This window comes from Sander vitreus, chromosome 12, assembly GCF_031162955.1.
Source record: "Sander vitreus isolate 19-12246 chromosome 12, sanVit1, whole genome shotgun sequence".
In the NCBI taxonomy this organism is placed as follows: Eukaryota; Metazoa; Chordata; class Actinopteri; order Perciformes; family Percidae; genus Sander; species Sander vitreus.
In genome coordinates, this window is record NC_135866.1 from 12,195,394 (window position 1) to 12,221,262 (window position 25,869).

Here is a 25,869-nt window from a genome sequence, read left to right on the forward strand (position 1 = left end):
GGTGTATCATTGTATGTTAGGACTGGCCAAAGCTGCAGCCTGAACCATCAGGTTACCATTCTTTGATAAGAAAATAATAGTTAAACTGCAAATGAACTAGTAAAAGGAACAAAAGAAAGTCCGTTGTGTTGAGCTGCTGTGCTCTTTGTACACACCTGACATATGACTCCGGTCTTTAAGCAGGTAGCACAAAGTCGCATAAAAACAAAACCGTTTTTTTTCTTGGTACTGAGGTCTGCTGGGGATTACAGTGAATTGACTCTCTGACCTTTTAACTGAATTTAGCTCTAAGAATGAAAGACTTGATGAAGTAGGCCTACTCCAATAGAATTGCATTACATTATTACCATCCTAGGTTTTAGTTAATACGTCTGCAAGTGGAAGACGTCTTCAGAGTCACACACTGTAAAAAAAATAAGTCAAGGCCCTGTATTTAAAATCTTTCTTGAGATAGATACAGTGTACAAAAATTAACAAAAATAAGGTATGCAGAAAATGGTCGATAAATATTATATTGTTATTGGATCATGGTTACTGATGCCTTAATGTGTAATACCATTTTATCTGAAGCTAATTTCAACTAATTTTTATAGCGTTTGTAGTTAAATTGTTAATGCATCAGTTTATAAACCGATCACAAGTTTTGAATGTAAAATCTGAACCTGCAAAGAAAATATTCACTATAGCAAATAAATGTAGGGGAGGAAACAATAATAATTCCCTCTGATAGCCTATGTAGTAGGGCAAAATGTAATGTAATGTTTTGGTAATTAAATAGTCTAGGCTATATGAAATAGTAAGCCTATTTTGATGACTCCTATATGAATTAAATAACAAGAAACGTTATGTCAAAATGGTATGTCAGTAGGCCTACAGTATTTGGTTAAATGTAGCCTGGTTATTCCAACACTTTTTTGGAAGTATAGTTCAGAGATGTTCATGGTCAGGACGGCTATACCAGGTTGATAGAGAAAGACACTATTACTATCTCTATGGCTCTGGGCTATACCAATTGAATTGGCCTGACATTTACGAGTTATTTTCCAAGGCTTCTATCGACGGTACTGGAAGTAGAACTGGCTGGACAGGACAGCTTTGTGAAAGTCTCCTCCCTAAACTGACCTCCGCAACAAAAGCTGCCAATCCTAAGAACAGGTGGTCCCTTATGGTGGAGAAGAATAGAAGGGACATTTGTCAGGGTCCTGAAAATCGGAGTATTTATTTTGGTCTACAGCCACAAATTGTTCAAGATTGTAAGTAGTTAAGGACTGTCGGTGTTAATATTTCATTTGTATTATCTGCTTTGGGGAGTTGGCTGTACAATGGCTGCACGATGAGAGCAAAGATTATATGCTGTAGGCTACTGTGAACTCAAATTCCTCATCCACATGCCAGCCCTACTCGACCTCACTTTGAACCAGGACATGTGACTCTTCGTTCAGCCTGGTCGTTTATATAAAACGAAAGCGAGTATGAGAAAAGCCTGAAATGTTGACAGCGTGTCTGTTACTTCTACTTTTTCGTCCTTAGACAGCGTCTGCTTGCTCACGACTTGTTGAACTCCATTGGAACGGTTAAAAAACACCACCTTTTACCAGCGCAGTTTACTTTTTGTAAACTCGCACCTGATTGGCCTGGTCAAATACAACGCCGCTTGTGATTGGCTGAGAGTGTCCTGTTGACCGAAGGTGGACTCCCAGAGAGTCGGGAACGCTGGAAGCTAAAATTTTCAGCTTCAGAACTGCACCATGCGCCTCCCCTGAGTGGGTTTGGAATAATCACCGGGAAGCCGTTTGTACTCGGAACTATGTTAAATTATGACAACGCCTGACCATCTTGAAGCTACCACGCTATGATTTTACTTGGTTTTCTCGCATTTATGGACAACCTCCGCCGCTCTTGCCCGCCTATAATGACGCTTCGCAACTAACGTTACACAGGTAACTTTGTTTAAACTCCAGCCGTTAGCATGGATGCTAACCGCAGCGTTAGCAGCCTGTTGCCTCAGTTGGTTTGGTTGTTGCTTTTACCCACTTTACAAACTTTACAGGTAGCGTTCGCGAAGTATATACCGTGGAAAGTGGCTCCATTGTCTTGTATCGCTATTTTAACTTTGTTTGTGCTGGTATTTTATTAAAAGTAACAAGGGAAAAGCTACTTTTGTTGGTCGCTTGAGAACAACAGCTCGACACGCTCTGTTCGTGCCTCAGTTGACCATCGATCTCAAACAAGAGAAATGCAAATTCACCATCTCTAAATCACATTACCGGTGGTTTTAAAATTGAAATACAACATTATAATGAACGTATGTGATTTATGCTTTATAATCCCAGTTTTATATGTTTTTGTAACTTAATTTCAAATGTGACGGACATTTACTTCGCCCTGCCTTCCGTCTACAGTCCACTTGTTGCTGGCCATTCATTATGCAGTGTTGACTATCCACGTTATTGTGCTATAAGCTGAAGACAGCAAGCCTAAATTGTTGTTGCGGCGATGATTTGGTTTGTCACATCACTGTCTTCACCACTTTCACTAAACTTAAGGTTATATTTAATTGAGTATTCATATGGCTTGGAGTACTTTTGTAACAGTTAGCAGCTTTGTTAACCAACTTGTTCTCACACTTCATCATAAGTGTTCCATGTTATTACTCCAAGTCAGCCTGTTTCCCAGCGTCTGTGTAAAGTCACAAACATCTCGTAGAAAATAGAATTAGGGTAAAACCTGTTGCTAATTGTCCGAAATTTAGCTCGGATGGTCAACTATTATGTGCGTTCAACAACTGAGGTATTGAGTCATGTTGTTTCACAGACGCTTGAACAGCGTGAGATGCTATATTTGAGCTGTTAACTTGAAGATATGCCTGTTAGTCAACAAAACAAAATGCAGTAATAACATATGTCTCTGCCCCCTCTCTATAAAACAGATGGATTAAGAAGTCAAGCAAGAATGGAGGTGTAAATTGCACAGAGTGGAACATATTTTTTGCATCCTGCTGGAGCTACCTTTTCGATATGGCCTCTTCACGGATAACAGGATTTTAAGTGAAGTTGAATGATGGCATCACGTTGGGTTCATTCTTGTGAAGATGAGGAGAGACAACAAGCAAGATCTTCTTTCTGTGAGGTAAACAACAACAACTCAAACCTCAGAATTTGTGCATAATTTGTAAAATGTTGAATGACATTTTCTTTCATGAAACTGATCTTTTGGGGCAATTGACTCTCTGGTTTCTCTCTCAATTTGGTGTTGCTTGGGAAGTAGTGTGTTTGACACTTTAGCCTAGCAGTTTGTGCTTGTAACAACTCCTGCTGGATTGTTTTTTCTCTTTATCTCACCAGTGCTTCATTATTTTGGTTCTTTTTGATAGTTATAGCCATCAGATTTTAACTGTGCTTTCTAATTTTTCTTGTAACCTGCTGGGATTGATCATTGAGGGTGTATATATCAAAACACAGGTTTCTGTTGCAGAACGAACAGTATTTGATTAGATTAGACATTTTTAATCAAACTCCTCACTGATGGAAGTGGAAGGAGACAATGACATTGAAGCCGTTTATTCAAGACCCTTTCAGATTTCTAAGCTGTGACCCCTGTAATACCAGACAGGACACCATCTGCTCCTTTGAAAGCGTGTCGCCTGAATGAAGACCTTCATAGTAAACAAGTAGCAACCCTGTACTTTTTGAAATGGAAAGGCACCTATTTATAGAATCCGTAGTTTTCTTTCATTCCTTTTGATTGCGTTTAATCTAATATTCAGCTCTTCACTTTAGCCTTCCTGCTTCTCTGTGAATAGTATGTAAATGAGGAATCTAAAGCTCTTTATGTTGACACTTCAAACAGACTAGATGTATGGAATTTGATTTTAGATCATTAGATGGAGCACAGGAGATAGGAGGATATTTCAGTTCTCAACACAAAATGAAATCAGTTAGTGTGTAAGAGACTCTGTCTTGATACGTTTGTTTTTAATTTATTTGTATGTCTGAGTTTTTCCAGAGGTCAAGAGATTTTTTGGGAAGTATAAGATTACAAATCAAGAACAAGAGTCCCTTTTTAATAGGCGGAAATCAAGCACAATAATATTAGAGCACAGAGCTCATTCAGAAGTCATACTGCAGATACAGCTTGTGTTGCATCCCTGTCTTTTTCACTGTCACAGCAAAAGAAAAAACGTGGATAATGTTGCTATTACAGCCATCTGGATACAGGCTCTTCTAATGAGTTTAATAAATTAATCTAATAGCACTTAACAATTCAGATGCAGAAAATGTGCCTGAAAATAACTCTTTAAAAATGTATGACAGTGTATGGTGTGAGAAAGAAACTCAGTGCAGTCAGTGGAAATCCTTCATTTAGCAGTCCCTCTAATAAGGCTACTACCACACAAACCAATTCATGTGCTAATTTTGAGCCGGAAACCCCCTGGAGTCTATGGTCCTGGTATTTTCGGGAAATGATGGCACTGTGGATTTCATGACTTCAGAATTTCCAAAGTGGATGTTTTTTTGGAATCACCTCATCCTCCAACGCACGCAACAGTTTTGTTGAAATTAATTGAACTGGGATCTTAAATGGGATCAAACATTTAGTGATATTTAGAAGTCTCTATTCTATTTTTCTGAAAAACATATTTGACTGTCCCTTTTTTGTCTCCCAATGGTAGCTACTTTCATGCTTGTGAGACAACATTTAGCCATCCTTCTCTTTATAATACTGTACTAGTCATGCAGCCTTTTATCTTATATTTAACTTGATAGAAAGATAATTTATTAGTTGAGTCAAGAGTTTTGGTTGCTGGTGGTTTGATTTTTCCTCTACACTGGAGTGTTTGTCTGCTTTATCAGCTGAATAGTGCATGGTATTCAAACATTGCAGCTGCATTCAAATAGAAGACAAAGTTGGCTTAATGTCTCCCTCCTTTACTTGGATTCCTCTGGTCAGATATTGAGTTTGCAGCACAGCGATTTTCGATTGGGTGCTGATCAGGATGCTGTTTCGTAATATGTCTGTGGTAGGGTTTTCTATTAGCCTAGGGTCTTCATTGTATCAAACTATATGGTATGATTCATTTGTGCCTCCAATCTGATGAGTAGACTTAATAATACCTGCACTTCAGCTTGCTAAGCTCCAATAGAATGACAACAATGAGAGTGGAGTGAAATGAATTACTGTTTCTGATGATGAAGCATGAATTATATTTAGCACTGTAGGGGGCTATTGACAAATAGACCCCCCCTCTCCCCATGTCCCCACAATCTTGGCCTCATTAAAGCTCAGTGTTTTATCTTATTAAGGCTGGCTGCCTTTTACAGAACCCTCTGCGCAGGCATCGTATGGCTAACTGATGGCAATCGGAAGGGAAAATTGACCTTCAATTGGATAGAAGTCTGTTACTTCCTGTTGCCTTATGGTTGTGTCTGTGATGTCTCAGGGGAAAACATAAAAGATAGGCTATGTGATTCAGTTTTTCCTCTTGCCACAGTTTCTGTGCAGTAAAACATCATCAATTGTCAATGTGATCTTAGATGGAAAAGCCTGTGATGTTTTCTGTCTTGTTTAAATAGCTCACCTCGTAGCTTGAACACTGCATCATTGGAGATGCATAAATAAAAAGAGGATCTTTTAGAGAGCTGACAGCTGTTTTCCTTTTGTCCGAGCAACTGCTCAATCCTGCTAAATCCACTCCTTATAAGCAGTGTGGAAGGTTAGAGATGTGTGCTGTTACCCAAAACAGTGGTCGCAATGTCTTTGGTTAAAAATCTCAAATATTAACATTTCATGCAAGCAAAACATATTTACAAGTCAGCAAGTGTACATTGTACAGCTTTGGCAAAGCTTTGTGAGAGAAATAACTTAACAGCTGTTTTTTCAAATCACTCTCCTCAGGAAACCAAAAGCATCAGTAATTTCCTCCCACAGATGAGAGTGGGAGCAGTCCAGCCTCATGGCTAAGTTCTGCTTTAGACATTTTACTTGTTACTATAGAACTCATGTAGACTTTTTACTTGTTACTACAGAACTCACTTTCTCTGAGAAGGCATGGTTGCTGGCCTATTTATTTATTTTTATTCTGCATTTAGACTTATGCAAGAGTTAGATACACAGCCTTAATTGATTCAGTGTTACTGTTTCCAGCAGATGCAGTGTGGCACCATATGTTTTATTCGGTTGTTTCTGGGCTGCTTTTTCCTGGGTATTCCAGGAAGTGTGGAAATAAGTATTTTGTGTGTGCTTGTATTCAAATTTATTAATTATCTATTTTATGAACCACAATTTTACTTGTCTGTGTCCCATCTATATGTTACAACTAGAAGTGTGGCATGCACAAAACACACACCAGTTTCCACATAGGCTGAGTAATGATGCTCCTAACCTTGTCTTGCACTACATGGCTGGAACGCCCAGGTCTCACCAGTGGCTCTCTGTATCATTATCTTTGGCTTTTCACAGTTAAGTGCTTGGTTTGGATGGGATGTGGTGTAGAATTTAGCAGCCCACAGAGAACTAGGTTTTTTCACATTTTACTGTACCTGTTTGATGTTTTTAGAGCTGATGTCATGTGGCGCTTACAATGTGTCATTTGGTGATTTCAGCAGAGGTTTTTTAAGAGGTCATGCAGTGTGGTTTCATAATATTTGTTAAAATGAAAAAGGTGGAAATTCCAGTTCTTTTTCGGTGTGCACCTAGCCTCTAGATAACATTTGTGGTGTGTAAACAGCTGTGTATGTACAGCCTTTCCCCTAAAATGTTGGATGTTAGTGGGTGGTATTGGTCGGCCTGCCTTTTAATCTCTGTGGTAGGGGAACCACCGATGTAGTCACCTTACAATCTCTCAGAAAATGGAAGAAGTGTAACCGCACTTGCGACCGCTTTCGAGATGGAAATTAGCAATTCAAATGATAAAGATTGGTGTATCCCCTTTAGTCTACATAACATGTCATAGCATAACTGTTCATTTATCATACCGACTGAAACTCAACTTCTAATAAATCACAAAACAAATACACCAAAAAAATATGAACTAAATCGGGAAGAGAGAAGAGAAACGGGTATATATCTCTTCCGGTGTGTGTGTGTGGTTTAACTCCGAAAAGGCAGTTAACCACAGGTTCCCGTTAATGTTATGATGGACATGTGTTGTGATAAACAAACGATCCGTCAACGGTGAAATAAAAACCTCTTATTTACGGGACCGGTCTAAAAGACCTCCGGCTTCCAGCAGGGTCTCTGAGCGTGACTATCCGAGCGACGAGCTAGCGGCTCCGGCAGGCGCAAGCTGGCGGCCGCCTCACTTCATGGAGCTCCGAAAACTTTGGAGCAAATTGTCAATTCGGCAAAGATTTGCGCAAGACTGCCTATATTCGAAATCTAAACCGTTCATTTCTCGCCTAAAATGTTCTCAGACGTGAATTTAGTGATGAATAAGATGACGAAAATTGTTAAAATTGTCCCGTTTTTAGGCTGTCTATGTACCGGAAACCCGACCATCATTGAATGCCGAAATGAATGTTGGGATACGGGTGCTGCAAAGTTCATACAAGTTACCAACCAATGCATCCTCGGTAAAATGGGCATGTCAAGAACATTTCCGGGAATCTTAACTGTTCTTGGTGAAATGCGAACTTGTGTATTATGACAGTACTTTGGCAACACGAGATGACGTTTCACAGGGACACAAGAACACAAGTCAATAGAAGAACACAGGTTGAGAAACGCCCTTAGTGTTAAGGTGAGGGTTAGCTACCTGTAAGGCGACGTTGGAGGCTTAAAACACCATCGAGCCCACCGTGCACACAGCGTCTGTCTCTGTAAAGGAGAGAAGACGGCTGGCGAAATTCACAAGTTCACGAAAGGTTGGTATCTGTCTCGTGAACACACAATCACACATTCACAATCACCGACCCGACTCTTGGCAAACAAGCGATTGGGCCTGCTTTAGAAAGTTGACTAGTCGCAAGTTTGCGGTAAAATACAGTTGGGTTGTCGAGGTCACTATATAGCAGCTGTGAATCAAATAAACATATTATAAATAATGTTATGTTATTTTTTACTCTTACACTGAATGTTTGCTGCTTCAATCCAGATGAGTATTGAAAAGTATTTTCCGTGACTGAAAAAGGCACGTGTTGAGGATGAGGACCAGCCTGAACCGGAGGTATCAGTCTGAAACAGAGCTGAACTGTCTGACCAGTGGAATTAGTTATTCTTGTATATTGTTGTTCTTCTTATTAGGCTTCAACCAGTGAAAGACAGGGTCAGGGAGAGAGAGAGAGAGAGAGAGAGAGAGAGAGAGAGATTCGTTAGGCATTGAAGTAGGAGAGGAGGACAGCATCCAACAGCGTGTCCTCCTTAGTTTTTGATACTTGATTGTTACGAAAATAAGTACCTCCCGCACCCCCACTGAGTGATGCCTTAAAGGTACACTGTGTAGTGTTTTAAGTATTTTATTAGCTAAACTCAATGTCTTCATTCATAAATATGTCCTCATTGGTGTAAGATTACCTCTGCCAATGACTTAACCTCGTAAGCAAAGAATTTCTCTGTATTTACATTGGATGGGCAAGTTCAAGGAGGCTTCCATGACGTTCCGCCATTTTGAAAAACTATAATCGCTGAGAGGGACATAAAGCACTATCCTACCTGTCTAGCTAATCCACAACGTGTTTTCATTCAGAGGCAGCGTCACGTGACTGAAATCGGCTGAAACGGAGAAGGCGATCAGTGAGAGGTGCTTGTCACTGCCCCGGCAAATTTGAAAGCCTGCACTGCACTTAAGTTCATAATGGAGGATCATACTTATGCCGAGCCACAAGAGAAGGAGTCCTCGTCGCCAAAAAAGCGAAAATTGGAAGACATGTTGTCATAGCTTCTTGGTACATAACAGCTAACGTAGTTGCAACACGCATTTGAAAAATCGAGGCGCTAGAGAGCACTATTCGTTTGAATGCAAAATACAATTTCACTGCTAGATGGGAGAAATTCCTATACAGTGTAACTTTTAAAGAAGCTACCTCAATCTCTAAAGGCTGGAGGAACTGCAAGGGGAGAGCAATAATTCATATTTCCCTGCAACCTTGATAAATGGAATATTGAATAATCTTTGATTGTTCAATGGTCTTAAGAAGTCAGATGCTCAGTTTACCCCCAGATAACTAATTTTATCCACTCACTCAGATCAAAGTTGAGCCACACACAGCGCGGTTACGGGAGAGTCTGGTACAGCCTAACTCATGGTGAAACTGAAATCCCATTAGCGCTAGCTTCTCAGCGGAGCGTTCAGCCCCAGTCAGAACAATGCAGCTAAGTGCCAGCCACATGTGTAAAATATAGCGGCTGTTGATGAGAGGCAAATTGACTGCTAAAAGTCAAAGACGTTTTGATGCTGGTGATTTTTCTTTGGCGCTGGCTAAAACCTTTTTAGGGGGTGCCAAAAATGCACACGTGCATTTACCTTCTGTAGATTGCAGGCTGTAAGAGGATTTTAGACTGGACACTGCAGCACACCAACACAGTGCTCTGTTCAGACTGAAGCTGCAGGTGGGAGACAGAGTGTCTCCGGTCTAGCGTTCATGTGTGTACGCGCACACACATTTTGTTACCTCTTGGCCTGGGGACCTTCCGTATGTGTTGTCAAGGTGGTTTAATAAGAACAGTGTGTACGTTCTTCTGAGGTTTCTTTTGTTTATTTCTATGATTTCAACACAGGTTTGTTGTTCACAATGTAGCATTATAAAGGTCAAAATAGGGTGCGTCCCCTGCATGCATTGATACGTGAGGAGATGCAGGAAGCATATCTAGCAACATCACTGCCAACTCTAATTGCTGCACTGTGAAACAAATTTAAGAAAATGTCTCCTAAAATTGTCCACTGCTTAAATCCAAGAGATATCCAGCAGAAGAACAAGTGCCTACTGAAAACACTCTCCCAGCTGCCTCACCCAGTGCAAATATCAGTCTAGCATTCTGGTGATTCATAAATGGGTGAGAGGCATTAATTTGTAGGCAGGATAGGATAGGTGTATATTTTGATGTGGGTGTTCTCTTTCATGTTCTTTTTCGTTGTAGCCCCTTATTTGACAAGTACACATACTTTTCTCCTTTTGTTGATTTCCCTTTTACCTCTTACAGTATTTGGAAGCATTATTAATCTGGACTATCAGGTTTATACCAGTCTTGCTTTGTCTCCATCCTTAATATTACTGTTTTTTATTTTTTTTAGGAAAGGGAAACCATAAGGGAAATGTGGTTCTGGAATGTATTGACCTGGAATGTCACAACTGTATTAACTATGCAAGTGGCAATGATAACAATGCTTGGCATGCGTCTGCCAGGAGTTCCACACCCCCTTCTGTCCTCCACATTTAAAGATCAGAGGGTTGGAAATCGCCCTGCGCACTGGCTGCTAAATCAGATCCAGTTGACTGGGATTGGCTTGCCCCAGAGAAAGAGGGGAGCAATGCAGGCATTTCAAACATCTAGTTGATCCATTGTCATATCACCACAAGTGCTTGAATGTTTTCTAGTGGAGTGAAGGCACTTAGGACTCGTACAGAGACAGACTACAACATGGAAGTGTTGGCATCACAGAACAGCCCGCTTGGTTATGCATAGTAAAACCTGTTTTGCTAGTTTCATCAAAATACATGGGTGTCGGCTGCACCTGCAGCTCTGTTTCCCAGCCAGCCACAGCAGTGCTATGAATCTGTACTCTCTACTAGAGCCCGACCGATAAAGGATTTTTAAGGCTGATATCAATACTAATATTTGGTGATTTAAAAATCCGATATTCCGATATATCGGCCAATACGTATAAAAAATCCAGAAACACGTAACAAACATACACAGATTTCCTTAACATGAGTTATTTGTAGTTATTTATGAATCCTCACTAAAATAATAAGATAATGCAGTTTAAAAAAAACTTGTTTCTTGTCACAACAGAACAGAGGAACATCAAAATATATTAAAGTTCTGATAAATAAAATGTATAAAAAATACAAACTTAAGATATGAAACTTAAAGTCCTTTGAACAAAAACACTAACACAAAACAAAATCTGTGTTGCCAACATGGAAGCTGTAGAGCGCCCTCTGGTGGACAAACTATGCAACGCCAACACTTGAAGGGTGTTTCGTCCGTTTTTATTTTATTTTTAAAATATTTATCGGCCATTATAAATGCCGAAACCGATAGTTTGGAAAATGCCTAATATCGGCCGATATTATCGGCAGATATTAGGCATTTTCGGGCCGATATATCGGTCTGGCTCTACTCTCTACAGTATGCACGTGTGAACCATTTGTGTTCAACAGCTCATGGTGCCAATTAAAATACACTTTGATCCAAGTAGTCTATGTCACTGCCTCTTTCAGAAATATATGGTTGAAAAACAGAAAACAATTGGTTGCTTAGAAGCAGTAAAACATACTGTAAAGAGTACAGTGAATCATGCTTTAACTTGGTACACACCTCCAGGCACACAATTTATTTCTAATGAACCATTAGGCTGAATGTTGACTGTGAACTGAACTGTAACATACATAGAGCAATTGGACCGGATGATTGTGGTTTTGAGTTGGTTTGAAAAAACTCTTGCTCCATGTTTGTTTTAAAGAAATGTGTTTTGGCACATTCACTACTGGTGGGAGAGCTTCTTAGATTTATTTATTTCTCTTTTAATCAAGACATTCGATCAGATTAGCAGAAGTTTGTTTAGTTTTGCAACTGCATTAATAACAAGTAGACAAATACTCTTGCAATTTCTTTGTTTATCGTAGTTAAGCACTAGCTATGTTAACATGCAGGTAATTCACTCAGATTTTATGACATTTACTTAACATAGCTGCCCAGGCAGATAGTGTAAATGCAAGCTCATCAAATTCCTCACATTGTGGGGGAAATGCTATGCTTCAGGGTGGAGGGGGAGGGTTTGTGTGAGACAGGATGAGGAAAAATACTTTTTCAGAGTGATAATAGAGACAGGCGTTCCTGATAGATAGATATGGAGAGATCTGAGTAAAGGGGGGTGTTACTGCGCACACAATTCCACAAAGGTGTGAGGCTATAAATAGCCAGTAAACACAGGAGGGGGGTGCCCAAAGCCCTGAACCCTGACATGCTCTACTCTCCAGCTGTGAAAATGCAATGATACCATGACTTTACTGTAAACACTGGACAGCTAATGTTTTTTAAAAGCCCATTCTCTTAAACTATGTACCACTTTAATGAACGACTGACACTTTAAGACGGTTAATTTACATTAGCTCAACTGAAAAGGTAATTTGTTGATATGTGTAAATTGGGGATGACTTTAGTTGTGGTATAGTTTTAGTAACATTGTTTTAGGATTTTAGCACTGGGGTATTCCAGCATTTACACTTTCAAGTTGAGATTTCCTAGCTACATTTTCAGCACAAATATCATAGATCTCCTCATCAGTATAAAAGTGAAAGTAGGACTACTCAATTTACATTCCTTCCTCCTCTTTTCTCTTTGTGTAGAGTGAATCACCAGAGTGGAGAAGCTTGGCTGATTCTCCTGCAGCGCAATACCCAACAGAAGAGGAGCCTTTCTCATGGCCGAGACCCAAAACCGTGCGTTTGCGGCGCACTTCCCAAGGGTTTGGCTTTACCCTGCGTCACTTCATCGTGTACCCACCAGAGTCGACCATGCACTGCTTCCCGGTAAATTTCAGGACTGTATTTGCTGTTAAACTTGTCAGAAGCTTTCACGAGTTTCATATACCTGAGTATTGTTTGCTTATCACGTAGGATTACACTGAGTCAACAAAAAGCCTGATACCTAAATTCTGTGACTGTGAACAACAACGTCACTTGAGTATTTCTGTGTTTTCGCAGGAGGAAGATCATGGCCGCAGAGGTAAGCAGAAACACTCGGCTGTTCCTCTTCATGCCTGCCCTTCAGCACTGCTAAGTAAGAGCAGTGCCTCTGATTTCTAATGACTCTTAATCCATCCACTCTTTGGCTCTTTTTGCTTCCTTATGAGAACAATGTAGCTCCTTTGTGTCATTGACCTTTGTGAAGGCATAAAAGGTTTGGTCAGCACCACCAATTTCTGACTCACCTCTTCATATTGTTTTGACTTTGTTCTTGCTGCTTTTCTCCCTCACCATAAAAAGGCTCTCAGTAAGAGATGGCCTCAATTTTACTGGGTTGTGTGTGTCTGACCCTCTTTCCCCTTGTTATTCTCAAACCATTCTATTTTCTCTCTTTAAAAGGGAAAATCCTCCCATCAAACCCCTGGCATAAGCTAATGTTGATTTTTTTTTCCCCCCCAGAGTTACATACATTAAATGTTGTGTGCAACATAACTTTAAGATATTTACCAAATCTCCCCATTTTGATTGCCCCAATATCTCCCTTGAATTTTAAAACAAATGTTTTGGTTGTTAGTCCTTTGTCATTTTTCACAAAAACACAATAAAAGGTGGTAACCAGCAGTCATGTTCCACAAATTTCGTAAAGGAATCTGACACACCCTAAAAATATAAGTTTGTGGGGCGCCTGGGTAGCTCACCTGGTAGAGTAGGCGCCCATATATAGAGGTTTGCTCCTTGACGCAGCGGCCACAGGTCTGACTCCGACCTGCGGTCCTTTGCTGCATGTCATTCCCCCTCTCTATTCCCCTATTATTTTATAAAAATAACAACTGCATTTATTATGACTTTTGGTGAAGCCAGAACTCATCAGTTTTGTGTCCAGCAATTAATGTCCAGAGGAAATATGTTGGTGATATGTTTTGATAAGTATGTCTGTGATATTTAATTTTGACCAGTGTCACGTCTTATGCCAAAACATCACAGTTTGACAGTTTTAATTTTATCAAGCAGAACTTTGTAATTCGTTTGAAAGTCTGAATTAAATTTCCACCTTGTATGGTTGCCAAAAGGGCAACTTTGAAGTCTTGCATTAGATTCAAAACATGTACTATACTCATTCAGGCTTCTCCAACTAGAATATATTTCATTTAGATTTTCCTGATAGGAATTCTCTTTGATTGAGTTAACTCTGTTCCTGCCTGTCCCATCCTAGTGTGATCACTGTGAGAGCATATCCCAGTAGCTTGTTTGTGAGCTTAGCTGTGTGTGTCTGTTGTCATTTGTTGACCGTGCTGTCACTGGAATTTGTCCATGTGGACCTCACTAATTCTATTAGACATTTTTATTCCTTGCAGAGGAACATTGTAATTCATCTTGGACATGTTGAGAAAGTGAAGTATTCTATGCACAAGTTATTTTCATTACACATGGGGAAACCCCATAAATCATAAGTCTTAACTTTCCTAAGTGCTGCTCGCCATGTCCAGTTGTGAAATGGGAATGAGTGATACTATCAAGTATCACAATATTTTTTAACTAATACCACAATATGTATGGGCATTGATTGCAGGATTATTGGTGGTTTTTAGAAGACAATTTCTCACACAAATGTATGAAGGAAAATCAATGTGTTATGGGGACTGAACAGGTAGAGGCATTCATAATTGATCAGTCACACACAACACTACAGTCAGTCAAGTTCAGATGTCACAGTCACATGACTGTAAAGCAGCCTTTTTAAAGTCAGAAACACTAAGAAATATTACAAAAACCTCAATAACTAAAAGATTTGTGTCCTATCACAGTATTGATATTATAACATTGTATTGCCCAGCTGTAGGTTGATTAACTGTATGCTGCAACAGATAATGTGGGCTGTTGTGTAGTATGACATGAAGATTCCACTCATTAGAAAGCAGAGTGCACACAGTCACATGTTCATCTGCACATACTCGCCGACACATACTTGAATCTGTTTACAGTCCTGCACTAATGATAATTGTTGCTTTCATCCAATTAAAATCCTGAATTGACTGTATATGACGTGTACACAGTAATTCATGTAGATGTGCACACAAAGATCCAGCCAGGCACAGACAGGCTTTTAAAAATCACGACATAGCTTTTATCTTGATAGAGCCTGCTCTAAGTAGCCGTCTAATTACACTTAATACAGCATCTGCCCATCACTACAAGATTCAATGGTATTGTGGTGTGTCAGTTCCAAATTCAAACTGTTTTCTGTGACCCACTTTTTGATTTCTGCAACAATAGGGATATGCTGAAAAGCATACACAGAGCTTGCTCATTGTCCAAATGTAAACTTCATTTAACTGTACAGTAAAGCCAGCTCCCATCAAAGCAGTCTTTCATTTATATTTAACCCAAAAACTGTAAAAACACTGAAGAAGACCCTTTAATCTGGAGCTTTGTTGGTTCTGATTAAGTAAGCCAGAGAATATTAAATAATCCTTGTAATTGCATAATGCTGGACACAGCAGCTCGTAGGCAGCAAGCCAGAATTGAAGAAGGAAAAACCTGGGATCATTTTTAGTCCAGACTGGGCTAGCCTCGTCACAGCACCACACCAAAGAAAATAGGCAGAAATCAAAAGGAGAGAGCAGAGAGCCACATACTGATACTGTCATATAGTCTTTTATTCATAAATATTTTTTTTGGAAAAGAGGGGTCTATTCTTTACTCTGTTGCTGTCTTACTTTATATTGTATGTGCCCTTCGGAAATTGAATAAAGATATGTTCAAAAAATGAATAAATAATTTGTATTGCCCTCTTCAGAATTAAAATGCATCTGTATGATATATTTAGTTCATAGGACAACTTGGATTTTTCTCCAATGCATTGCAGTAAGTGGATAAGTTGTCCCTCTGCCTAACTTAAGTTGGCATCTAGATATCCTTTTTTACTATGAAAAGGCACAAGTGTACCATTAATATACCTCCTGGAAATTGATTATTTACAAGACTAAAGACTTTTAAAATTTAAGGTAGCATGCATAGAGGCAGAAAGAGCCATATTAAAGTCCATTATTGTACCACTTTTTTTGCAGATAAAAATAATTTTAGTGTATTTAGTGCTTGAAATAAAGACCATTGTCATGTGGGACATGTAATGACAGAATAGAATGAATAGAAACATTGCATCATGCATAAAAAGGGTTATGTGACAGCAGCACTAGTTAGGTGGTGAGTTTATGTATTATGTCTATGGTTGAGTGGTGAGTGAAAATAATTGCAACGTTTACATTGCCCAAAGCAGTCTATTGGCACTTTTCCATTACATGGTACCTGCTCGACTCTCCTCGACTCTACTCGCCTTTTTTGGTTTTCCATTACGAAAAAAAGTACCTGGTACCTGCTAACAGGTACTTTTTTTTAGTACCACCTCCGTCGAGGTTCCAAGCGAGCTGAGCCGATACCAAAAGGTGACGTGACAGCGACAGACAGGGGTGTCCTGAACAAATCCGCCATTTTTAAATAGTTCAGCCAGCTGTGTTTTTTTTTTTTTGCTGCCGCCAGCTTAATTTGAAACAAAATGTGTCTTCTGGCTGTGGCAACAACAACACATCTTCGACGTTCTGTATGTGTGTGTCGCGTTAGGTCACGGCAGTTTACTGTGGTGCCGCTTGTTTTACAGTTCTGCGGAGGCTCCAGGCAGAGCTTTCGCCATAGCCTACGTACACGCACATGCCGGCTCGATGCACAAGTATAAACATCAGGCCACTTTACATAGGCTACAGCGAAAGCTCTGCGTGGAGCCTCCACAGAACTGTAAAACAAGCTCAAGTGGCCTGATGTTTATACTTGTGCGCTGGTGTGTGTGTCGAGCCGGCATATAAGACGGCCAGCCACGCTGAGGCGGTACTAAAATCTGCAATGGAAAACGGACGCACAGTGTGTCGAGGCGAGTCGAGCATGTACCATGTAATGGAAAAATGCCATATTAGAGCAAACCTGAATATAAGTACAAGTTGAAGAATAAAAAAATATGAATGCACAAATATTTGGGTCTCAATATATTATCTCATGTTCCTTAAGGTGGCAAAGGCAAAAACAGTAAGTTGCTTCCACTATACATTTAAATATGTAACCTGGCTCATTTATGAGTTTATGAAGAGCTTCATTGTGGAGATAGTGATGCAGTTCTATAGTACACCACCAGAGGGAGCATTTCTTTCTGCTTTAGTTGTATGGGACTCCTGTTGCAGTATTACATAATGTGAGTCCCCAGGATGTGATTCTGCATGAGTAATCTCATGTGTGGAAGAGAGAAAAATGGAGGCACAAGTGTGTCTGTGTTTGTTAGGTTTTCAATGTTTTACAGATTACTGCTAATTATTATATAAATATATTATTGATTAATTAACCACTGAGTTATATTAAGCCACTTTATTTCCTGTGTCCCCTTTTCTAATGGCTTAAACACAAAACATTCAAAAATGGCTGGTGATATTGTCTTTCACAGGGCCAGAAGTTATGTTTCTCATAAATTTATGTTTTGGTGACATTAAGAATATTTAACATCTTTTATTGATTGTGCCAGGATTTTTTTTAAACAACTTTTAGTATATTTTTTATAATGCCCGTTTTCATGCTGGCCTTCCCATCATCTGTAGTCTGTGAGCCATCGTGCGCTGACTCACAACTAAAATGTTAACTCCCGGTAAAGGATTTTAGCCACTCTTTGGCTGTGCATAGAACTATTTCTCAGTTTATAAGGAAAGAGTGGGAGTTGTGCAGCTGAGCACACTATCACTCTACTTTCTCTCAGTCTCTCTTTCTCTCACCCCCTCTCTTTCTTTTTTCCCTTCGTTTTATTTTCTGCCACCATGCAGCTGCTAGGAGACAGGAGCAGCATGAGCAAACAGGTTTCCTCTCTTTAGCTCCTTTTATCCACCTCTCTAAAACCCCACCATTCCCCCCTATTGAGATTTCTTTTTTTTTAATGATCATGTCTATTCAAAACTAATACATGCAAGCATTGGCCAAAACCGTCTGTTCTGCTGTCATGTCTCCAGATCCTGTGACAAAGCTCCTAGTTTCTCTCTCCTTCTCTTCTCTTCTTCTCTGGCACACATTGTTAGGTTTTGTAGTTGTTGTTTTTCACATTTCAGGTTCAGCCTTTAGTATAGTGCATCTTTTACCAGAAATTGAAGTTATTTTGGGTTTTAATTTCCTTGCTTCAATTGTAGTTAAATGAAAAAAGGAAATTGAAAAGATGTGCTGCTCTTTGCATGTGCACAATGTATATGCTTTCATGCATAATATACAGTACTTGTTGTGTAATGTATACTGACTTGTTTCTTTTCATCAGGGAGACAACGGAATAGGCTAGAACCAATGGACACCATTTTTGTGAAGCAAGTCAAGGAAGGTGGCCCCGGTCACGGAGCTGGGCTTTGCACAGGTAATCAATCATCAAACAATCCTTTTCTTTCATTAACCAAAACCTACTAGAGATTGATTGGGAGTGTAAGTGCTCAGAAGTCATGACATTACAAGAACCCAGGCATAATCCTGTAACTGATGTCCAACAGAGCAGAAAACTTCCTCTAAGCTATTGCACTGACATATTAGTGTTGCAAGCAAAAGGGAAAAAATGCAAGGAGTGCAGTTTTCAGTAGTGGCCTGACATATTCCTGCTTTAAAGCAAAACATTTGCCAGGCCATGTAGTTGTAGGAAAGCACTCCTTTTTGTGGTCCTTATTGGGTAGAGACCCCAGTGATTTGATGTTTTAGTGGATACACGCAACCTTCAGCACAGTTACTATAAACTTCAGCATCACGTGACTGATTTTATCTGCTTAAGACAAACTTTGCTTTACAGAGCTTGCAGTTTTTACTACCCCCCTCTGTTACTGATGTCATTACTGCTGTTTTTTTAACGTGTATTAGGTGATCGAATAGTGAAGGTGAATGGCGCAAGCATCATCGGGAAAGCCTATTGTGAGGTTATATCCTTGATCCAAGACAGGTGAGATTTAATGTACATTTGTATGGATAATTCTGGTCAGTCTGTCAATTTTCCCTTTAAATGGCCTTTTCTTCCCCAACAGTGGTGAATTTCTTGAACTTTGTGTGATGCCAAAAGATGAGGATATACTGCAACTGGTAAGTTTCTCAATCCTATTTTCTAAATGGGGTTCATTTAATTTTTTTAAAACAAAAATCACTGTTTTGAAAGTGGGTTTTTTAAGTTTTTAAAACCGAAATTGTTCACTATTGTTCCAGTCCCACAATAATTCTAATTATAGTTAACAATAATTATACCTGATCTCACAGAACTGCTCTAGTTTAAGGAGTTCATGTTAGGACAGTAGTCATGAGATGCAGGCAGCCTGCATATCCCATCAGAGTTTTCTATCTGGGCCTCCTAATCAGGCCAGAGCGGCCTTTCTGTTCTTAAACCGCTGCTGACACTGCTGTCGAAATGGCCTAATTAGATTGGTAGAGCAGGCATGATCTAAAATACATATACAGACACATTATCATGGAGTAATATACACCGCTCCATCTGTGTAGATGGTATGTTTTGACTTGTTAATGGCACAAAGGTAATAGTGTATTTTGCTAAAATTGTCTTCGAACTTGGGTCTAAACAGAATAGATCTACATTAAACTTAACTTTAGAAAAGTTGTAGAAAAGTTGTTGTGCCCATTACTCAGGCTACATCCTCAAGTCCTCAATGTACTTAGGCAATATGGATCACTGAACGAAAAAGAATGTCCGCACACTATAGCTCCTAATACTTTATTGACGAGAAAGCAACGTTTCAACCCAACAGGGACTTCATCGGGCAAATGACTCGCATAAAGGGAATAGACTGTGACATCACACCGGCAATACTGTCAGCCAATTTAGTAGGTAAGAGCATACTGGCCATTAAATAATGTAGCCTACTAAAAATAGTGCAAGTACATACAAGCATTTAATAATCCATAATAGATTACATTCAAGGGAAGTTTGGGGTCCCCTGCTGGAGCTGCTACCCCCGCGACCCGATACCAGACGAAGATGGATGGATGGAGATTACATTCACCAAAAAACACCACAGACTGAGATCAATTCATAAGCAGGATCTGAGATCCTGCTTATGAATTGTATAATAAGAGCTTGGCTCTTGGCTTTACCTGAAATGTTCCCGTGTGTATACTTTATATCCAGAGTGAATCTTCATACTTAACTTGATAGGTATATCAATTAATCATTTAGGAGAATGGCATCCAGTATTGCAATATCAATATTTGATGGAACCATAAGTCCTCTCTCTCTTAAAGCACCACATCCTGGCAAAAATATACAAGCAGTCATTTAACTAAACCATTTAAAATGTTGTGTCAATGCTATTTATTATTTAGATTTAACATTATATCATGAATCAATTGAAGTTAAACTTAAAAAGTCACAGAAAAATAAAATATTGTTCACACCCACTTAAAGCTCTTCTTGCATTTATTATCAGTTCATCTACTCCTTTCTAATAACCAATTGACTATTACTCCACCCCTCTTCCCTGTTTGGACCTCTCTCTTGCCATTTTTCCCTCTGTACCCATTTACACACACCACTGTATCTTACACGTGTGTTGGGAAAACACTTGCCACAGTATTGCACCATAAATCGTCAGCAGCCACACAAAAAATATCTATCAATGTAGGCAGGCAAACTGATGAGGGCTGTCCATAAGAACAAGAGGATTATCGGAGATGCTAGCAGGATGACATTACACTGAAGGCGGCAGCACACACTTACTGCTTGGAGACAGGCAGCAGTTGCTTAGCAAAGAGAAGGAGAGCGTGTACATTCAGTGAGCAGAAAAGGGAGGGAACTGAATGCCAGGAAAGCAGAGGAAATACTGAGCAGGGAAAAAGAGGAAACATCATTAATGATGAGCTAAAACCAGTAGATAAAATCAGCTGACTGCCCTGTGTTCAGAACAGGTTGATGCTAAGGAAAAAGAGAGGAAGAAGGAGTGGGAGGAGGGGAGCTGTACCATCAGAGCTGAATGTATAATCAGCAGCTGCTGCTTCTGTCATGTGAGCAATAGCGGAGGGAGGGAGAGAGAGACGTAGACTGGAGGCACCTTGTTAGGCACCAGTTAGCGTAATATTCTGGCTGAAGATGGATAGAACCATGGAGACTTAACAGCAGCATGAGAGGCAAGCTCCTGCCACCTCACCCAGGACAGACTGGCACAGGCAGGTCGTAACGTGTCAACCCCTGCTACATCTCTGCTTCTTCATCCCTCTTCATCCCTGCTGCTGCAGCTGTAGTATATTTTTAGCATGTCAAGCCCAGTCATTGCTGTGGCTGTTTTGTTTTGTAATGTTTGCATTTTGTTCTGCTGGCATCTTTTTCTCTTCCACCCCATCTCCCTTGATTTCTTGACACTCGTTTTCACATGCTGTAATGGCAGCCTTTTTCTCTGGAAACTACTAATCTGGTAAGCAAACAGCATACTGGGTACCCACTTGCCGTTGACATGTTGTACTTGCGGTCTCAATTGTTATGTCATGCATGTCGACATCGTCATTACAGGATGTGGTCTTCAGGTTTTACATTATTGCTGTTTAGTTGCCGTAGTTGACTGTTCAATGGTCAGCTCCGTGTTAGTGCTTCAAATGTGTAGACTATAGAAATGGCCGATGCACTGTGCCTGCAGTACCTGTTAGATTGAGCACTCGAGGTGGCCTCCAGCTGGTATCTCCGTGAAGCCTCGCCCCTTCCTCATCCTCCATGCCAGATGTCATTATTGTGGTAAAGGCCAGTGACCTCTGAACTCTTTTGCACACTCATGCTTACAAAGGGAGGAACAGAGCCCGGTACTGATTGCTGTGGCACACAAAGCTTTATGTAAGATTGTAATTTGACACCAGGTAGCAGGATCAAAGTCCTCATACCTTCACATGTCTTTTGCTTGTTGTATGTGCAGCATGTTATGAGTAGCAGGTACATGAAGTGAGGACAACAAACCCATAGAAAGCTTTCATTGTCTATTTATTTAAAACTATTTTAGTAGTATCTGCAGTGAAATAGTGTTGGCTTCCAAACCTTGAATGATAATCAGGCAGGCTAAATATAGCACTTTTTCTATGAGGGATGGGCGACCTCCTGTCTGTCTGAGGTGAGGTTAGAGTCTGTCCGTCTGAGGTGGGAAAATTAAGACACTGGTTACCTCTCATCATCTGTTATTTTTTACTGTACATTTTTATGTTATTATGTTTGTTCAAATATTTTAAGCATTAGCTACTTGATTGCCTTATCTAACATGTATTGATTGTTACACAGTCTTTGCTAAAATGTTACAGTGCAGGCTAAATGTTGAATTCAGTATAAACGCCATTCCACATTTATGTTAAGATGCCTGCAGTTATAGTGAATGTTCATTTCTTTGACAGACAAATGCTTTTTTCTTCATATTAAAACCCATTTCTTTGGTATTAAAAACATTTTTCTCTGGAGAACACAGGCAGGAATAAAGGAGAAAGACTGCTCTTCCATAAAAATCTAGGTTAAAGCACTATCTCTCTGTTAGTGAAAAATATTTTCTATGTTGGCTTATATACTGTGTACTATCATCTGGAACAGTGGACATTACCATGGGAACTCTAAATAAGGAGCAGATGAAGACCACTGACACCCCTGAACTGCTAACGCCTCCGCTCACTTATTGTGCAACATGCACTGCCCACACACATGCATCCAGTCACATTTGTAATATCACGCTTGGCTTCTCTTTAAGCATCTGGTAGCACACTGTTGAATATTACACAGACTTGCAATGCAGCCTGTACTATATCTATTGTAACACTGCTTTGTTGCTCTGTCTCTAGGCCTACTCCCAGGATGCCTACGTCCGTGGCCGCAGCAGCTACAGTGGAAATGCCTGTCACATTCCTGATCCACCCCCAGTATGCTACCCCAGAGTAGACTGTAAGCCTACGGGCATGGCCCAGGCGAAAGACTCAGCAGGGCAGGTCTGCCGAGGGCCAACAGCACCTCCTGACCATGGATACCGCAAGGAGATCACCGTGCCCCCATCTCCTCCTCCTCAGTCATATCCAAAAAGCCAGATCGCAGTGTGCATGCGCAACGACAGTGTGAGGACTGTGGTGGTTCCTCCTGATGCAGCCCAAATAGGTCGCATGGTTTCAGCACATAGAATAGATTACATGGACCCTGTCTATGTCAGGGGGAGGCCTGGATCACTGGCCCAGTATCCTCACCCTCGAAAGGCTGATGTCTATCCCAGTGGTCCAGGAATGGGTCCATATGGAGGTCAGTTACCTCACTACCCAGGCAACAATCAAAACATTGATTGGCGCACTTACCAAACGTACAGGGAGTACATTGACAACAAAGGAATCCATTCCCATAGTAGCCGGACTATACAGGAGAGACTGGACAATTTGCGAGCATCCAGTCAGACCACCTTTGGCGCTACTCATCACATTCCCCGTGGTGACTGGGGCCCTAAGGGAATACGACGGAGGAGTACCTCACATGAACGGTCATACCAAGGACCTCCCCCCCACTTTCAGATTGCCCCACGCAGTGCTTCGCAGGACCGTATGAGCGGTGCAGAGAGAATGGGCCATACTAGGAACTGGCCTCCTCGAAGCATGTCCCAGGATGGCCTAATGCACAAAGCCCGGGCACACTCCACAGACTATGTTGACCCTGTAGAGCTGGCTCGGCCCAATGAAAGGAGAGGAGGGTACGGAAGGGCAGACCAAGGTACGAGGCCCAGCAGACAGTCTGTCCCCAGACACGCCATGCTCTACAGGCCTTCTGCTGGATACAGCGGTGGCATGAGGGGGGCACCAAACCCTTCTTTCTACTCTAAAGGACCAGATTCTCTTCAGACTCACTCCTCACCCATGCTCTCAGACAGACACTCACATTTTGGTAAGGGCACAAGTGCTGAATATTCTCTTGTTGACCAAAGAGTTGCAGTCAAAGGAAACCATGCATTACACACTACCCAACAAGGCCAGAGCAGGATCTGGGCTGAAACCATACAGGGTGTTGAGGCAGACAGAGATGCAGCATTGGTAGGAAACAGGTCTTCTTCATGCACCACCCCAAAACAGATGCTTCAGAGGCCAAGCATCCTCAAACCACCCCAACCAGACTACCAGAGTCAGGTCAATGGGCGAAGCCCCACAGAGACTGGGGTCATTCTAAGGGAGAAACCCACCTTTGGTAAGAACCCCAGCCCTCTGCGGCACCCCTCTTACATCCTGGCTGTAAATGACGACGGACCAGATTCTACAGCAGATGTGGCGGTATGCTGGCTTCCAAACGATGCACGTCGAGAGATGCGCATACGCCGCCTTGGGGAACAATGTCACACCTCCTGCTCCAGCAACCTGGATGAGTCTCTGGACTCCATTCCATTCATCGGTAAGAGAATACCGAGTTGTACCCTTGCCACCCAAAGTTGTCATGGCAACGACAGCAGGCAGTAGTAATATGAGGCTGACTGGCAGTGCTGATACTGTAGCTAGTTAAAGGGCTTCCACCATAGATGCTAATAGAAATCTGTTGAAAATTGATGGATGGAAAACTGACTCTAGAGCACTATGGTTTCATTGTTAATCTGATTCAGTGTATTAATGGTGTGTGTATATACAGTGCTGGGGAGATGTTCACAAATTAATTCATCTTCGTGGGAAGATGTTATTAATCAGGATTTGTGGCATTCAGAGAGGTTTTGTGGGATATTCGGCTTAACTAGGGCGGAGTGAAGCATGGCTTAAGCCTTTTTGAACATATTGAATTTCTCCCCTAATATATTGTTTTCTTGGATGGTCTCTCTTCAGGATGGATTGCATTATGGTTCAATAGTCCCATAATGCATTTCCTTGTGATTAAATAGTTGTCATCATCAGTGCTTTGAAAAGCAGTTTTCAGAAATGTTTTCATGCCCTTTAAGAGGTAATTAGAATGCTTTTTTACTGCTTTGTATTAGATTTTGGAAATGGCACCAAACGCATTTCTGAATCTGAATTTTACAGCCAAAGCAAAAGACACTGAAAAGCAAAGATTTTCAGTGTATTCAGTCTTGTTTTAGAAAATCTGTCGTAATCAGTTCAGCAGTGAGTAAAAATACACATTTCATAGGAACTCTCAGCACGTTTATTGGTGTGCCTTGACAAGCATATACAGTAACTATAGTAACATTGCTGGAGGCAAGACGGAGTGTGCAGATGGGTGACCTTTTTGAAATCTTCTGGAAAGGTAAGTACTCTGTGATTGTGGATATCCTGTTATTCCCAGTTCATTTCTGATGTATTTGCTTTAGGTCTTGGTGTTACTTCTGTATGATGCGGCTGGTTCTTTAGAGAACCTGATAATGAAAAGAAACTTTCGACAGATTTACTTTTAAATTGAATTGCCCAAGTCAGCATATATTTGGTGGTTTTAACTTAAGTAAACTGTTACTGATGGCTGATCTACCTATATTTTGGAAGGAAACATTTTTTACTTGCAGGTATACTGCATGGAGGAACTAGGTCACAGGCAGCAACACCACTGAAAGGTTTTAGTTAGACCCATGGGAGAAGAGTTAGTTTCTGTGTTAAAGTTGGGTCTTTTAAAAGCAGTTGAAAAATATACCTAACATATGTTGCAAAATAAATGTTACTTGTGGTCCCTACTGCATTATACTAAAAGTTGTTTTTTTTTAAATATTTTGTCCACCCCATTTATTTAGATAGGGGTGGGCTGGAGGAATGCCTTCAGTAAGCTGAGGGCACTACACTTATGGCTTACCAACAGTGTTTGTGCTGTTCCTTCAGTGGTCAATGTAATGTTGGTTGGCCAGGTGCAGGTGCAGACAAAGCAACCAGTGACAGTGATGATGCCGCAACATCACCATTCTGGGACTGGTGCCCCAGCCCAGGAGAACAGTGCCCTGATTGTGTAAGCCTCTGGGCCTCCATTAATGGCCTGTTTGAAAGCCCACTGGTCCAGGCCTAAGTATTGTGAGGTAATTTG

The 25,869-nt window shown here is 40.7% G+C and overlaps 1 protein-coding gene across 2 annotated transcripts in view; it reads left to right on the forward strand.

Annotated features, from left to right (window-relative positions):
• The first annotated feature begins 1,523 nt into the window (after window positions 1-1,523).
• The window catches only part of arhgap21b (Rho GTPase activating protein 21b), a 37,529-nt gene continuing 13,183 nt past the window's right edge, over window positions 1,524-25,869 (forward strand). Inside the window, exons 1-8 of one of the 2 annotated variants that reach the window (XM_078263849.1) lie at window positions 1,524-1,940; window positions 2,930-3,129; window positions 12,510-12,692; window positions 12,867-12,942; window positions 18,181-18,273; window positions 18,762-18,840; window positions 18,923-18,977; window positions 22,701-24,273. In XM_078263849.1, coding sequence (XP_078119975.1) covers window positions 3,058-3,129; window positions 12,510-12,692; window positions 12,867-12,942; window positions 18,181-18,273; window positions 18,762-18,840; window positions 18,923-18,977; window positions 22,701-24,273 — 2,131 coding nt within the window. In that variant the 5' untranslated portion in view covers window positions 1,524-1,940; window positions 2,930-3,057. The remainder of the gene's footprint in view (window positions 1,941-2,929; window positions 3,130-12,509; window positions 12,693-12,866; window positions 12,943-18,180; window positions 18,274-18,761; window positions 18,841-18,922; window positions 18,978-22,700; window positions 24,274-25,869) is intronic. The other variant, XM_078263850.1, reaches the window with a different exon arrangement.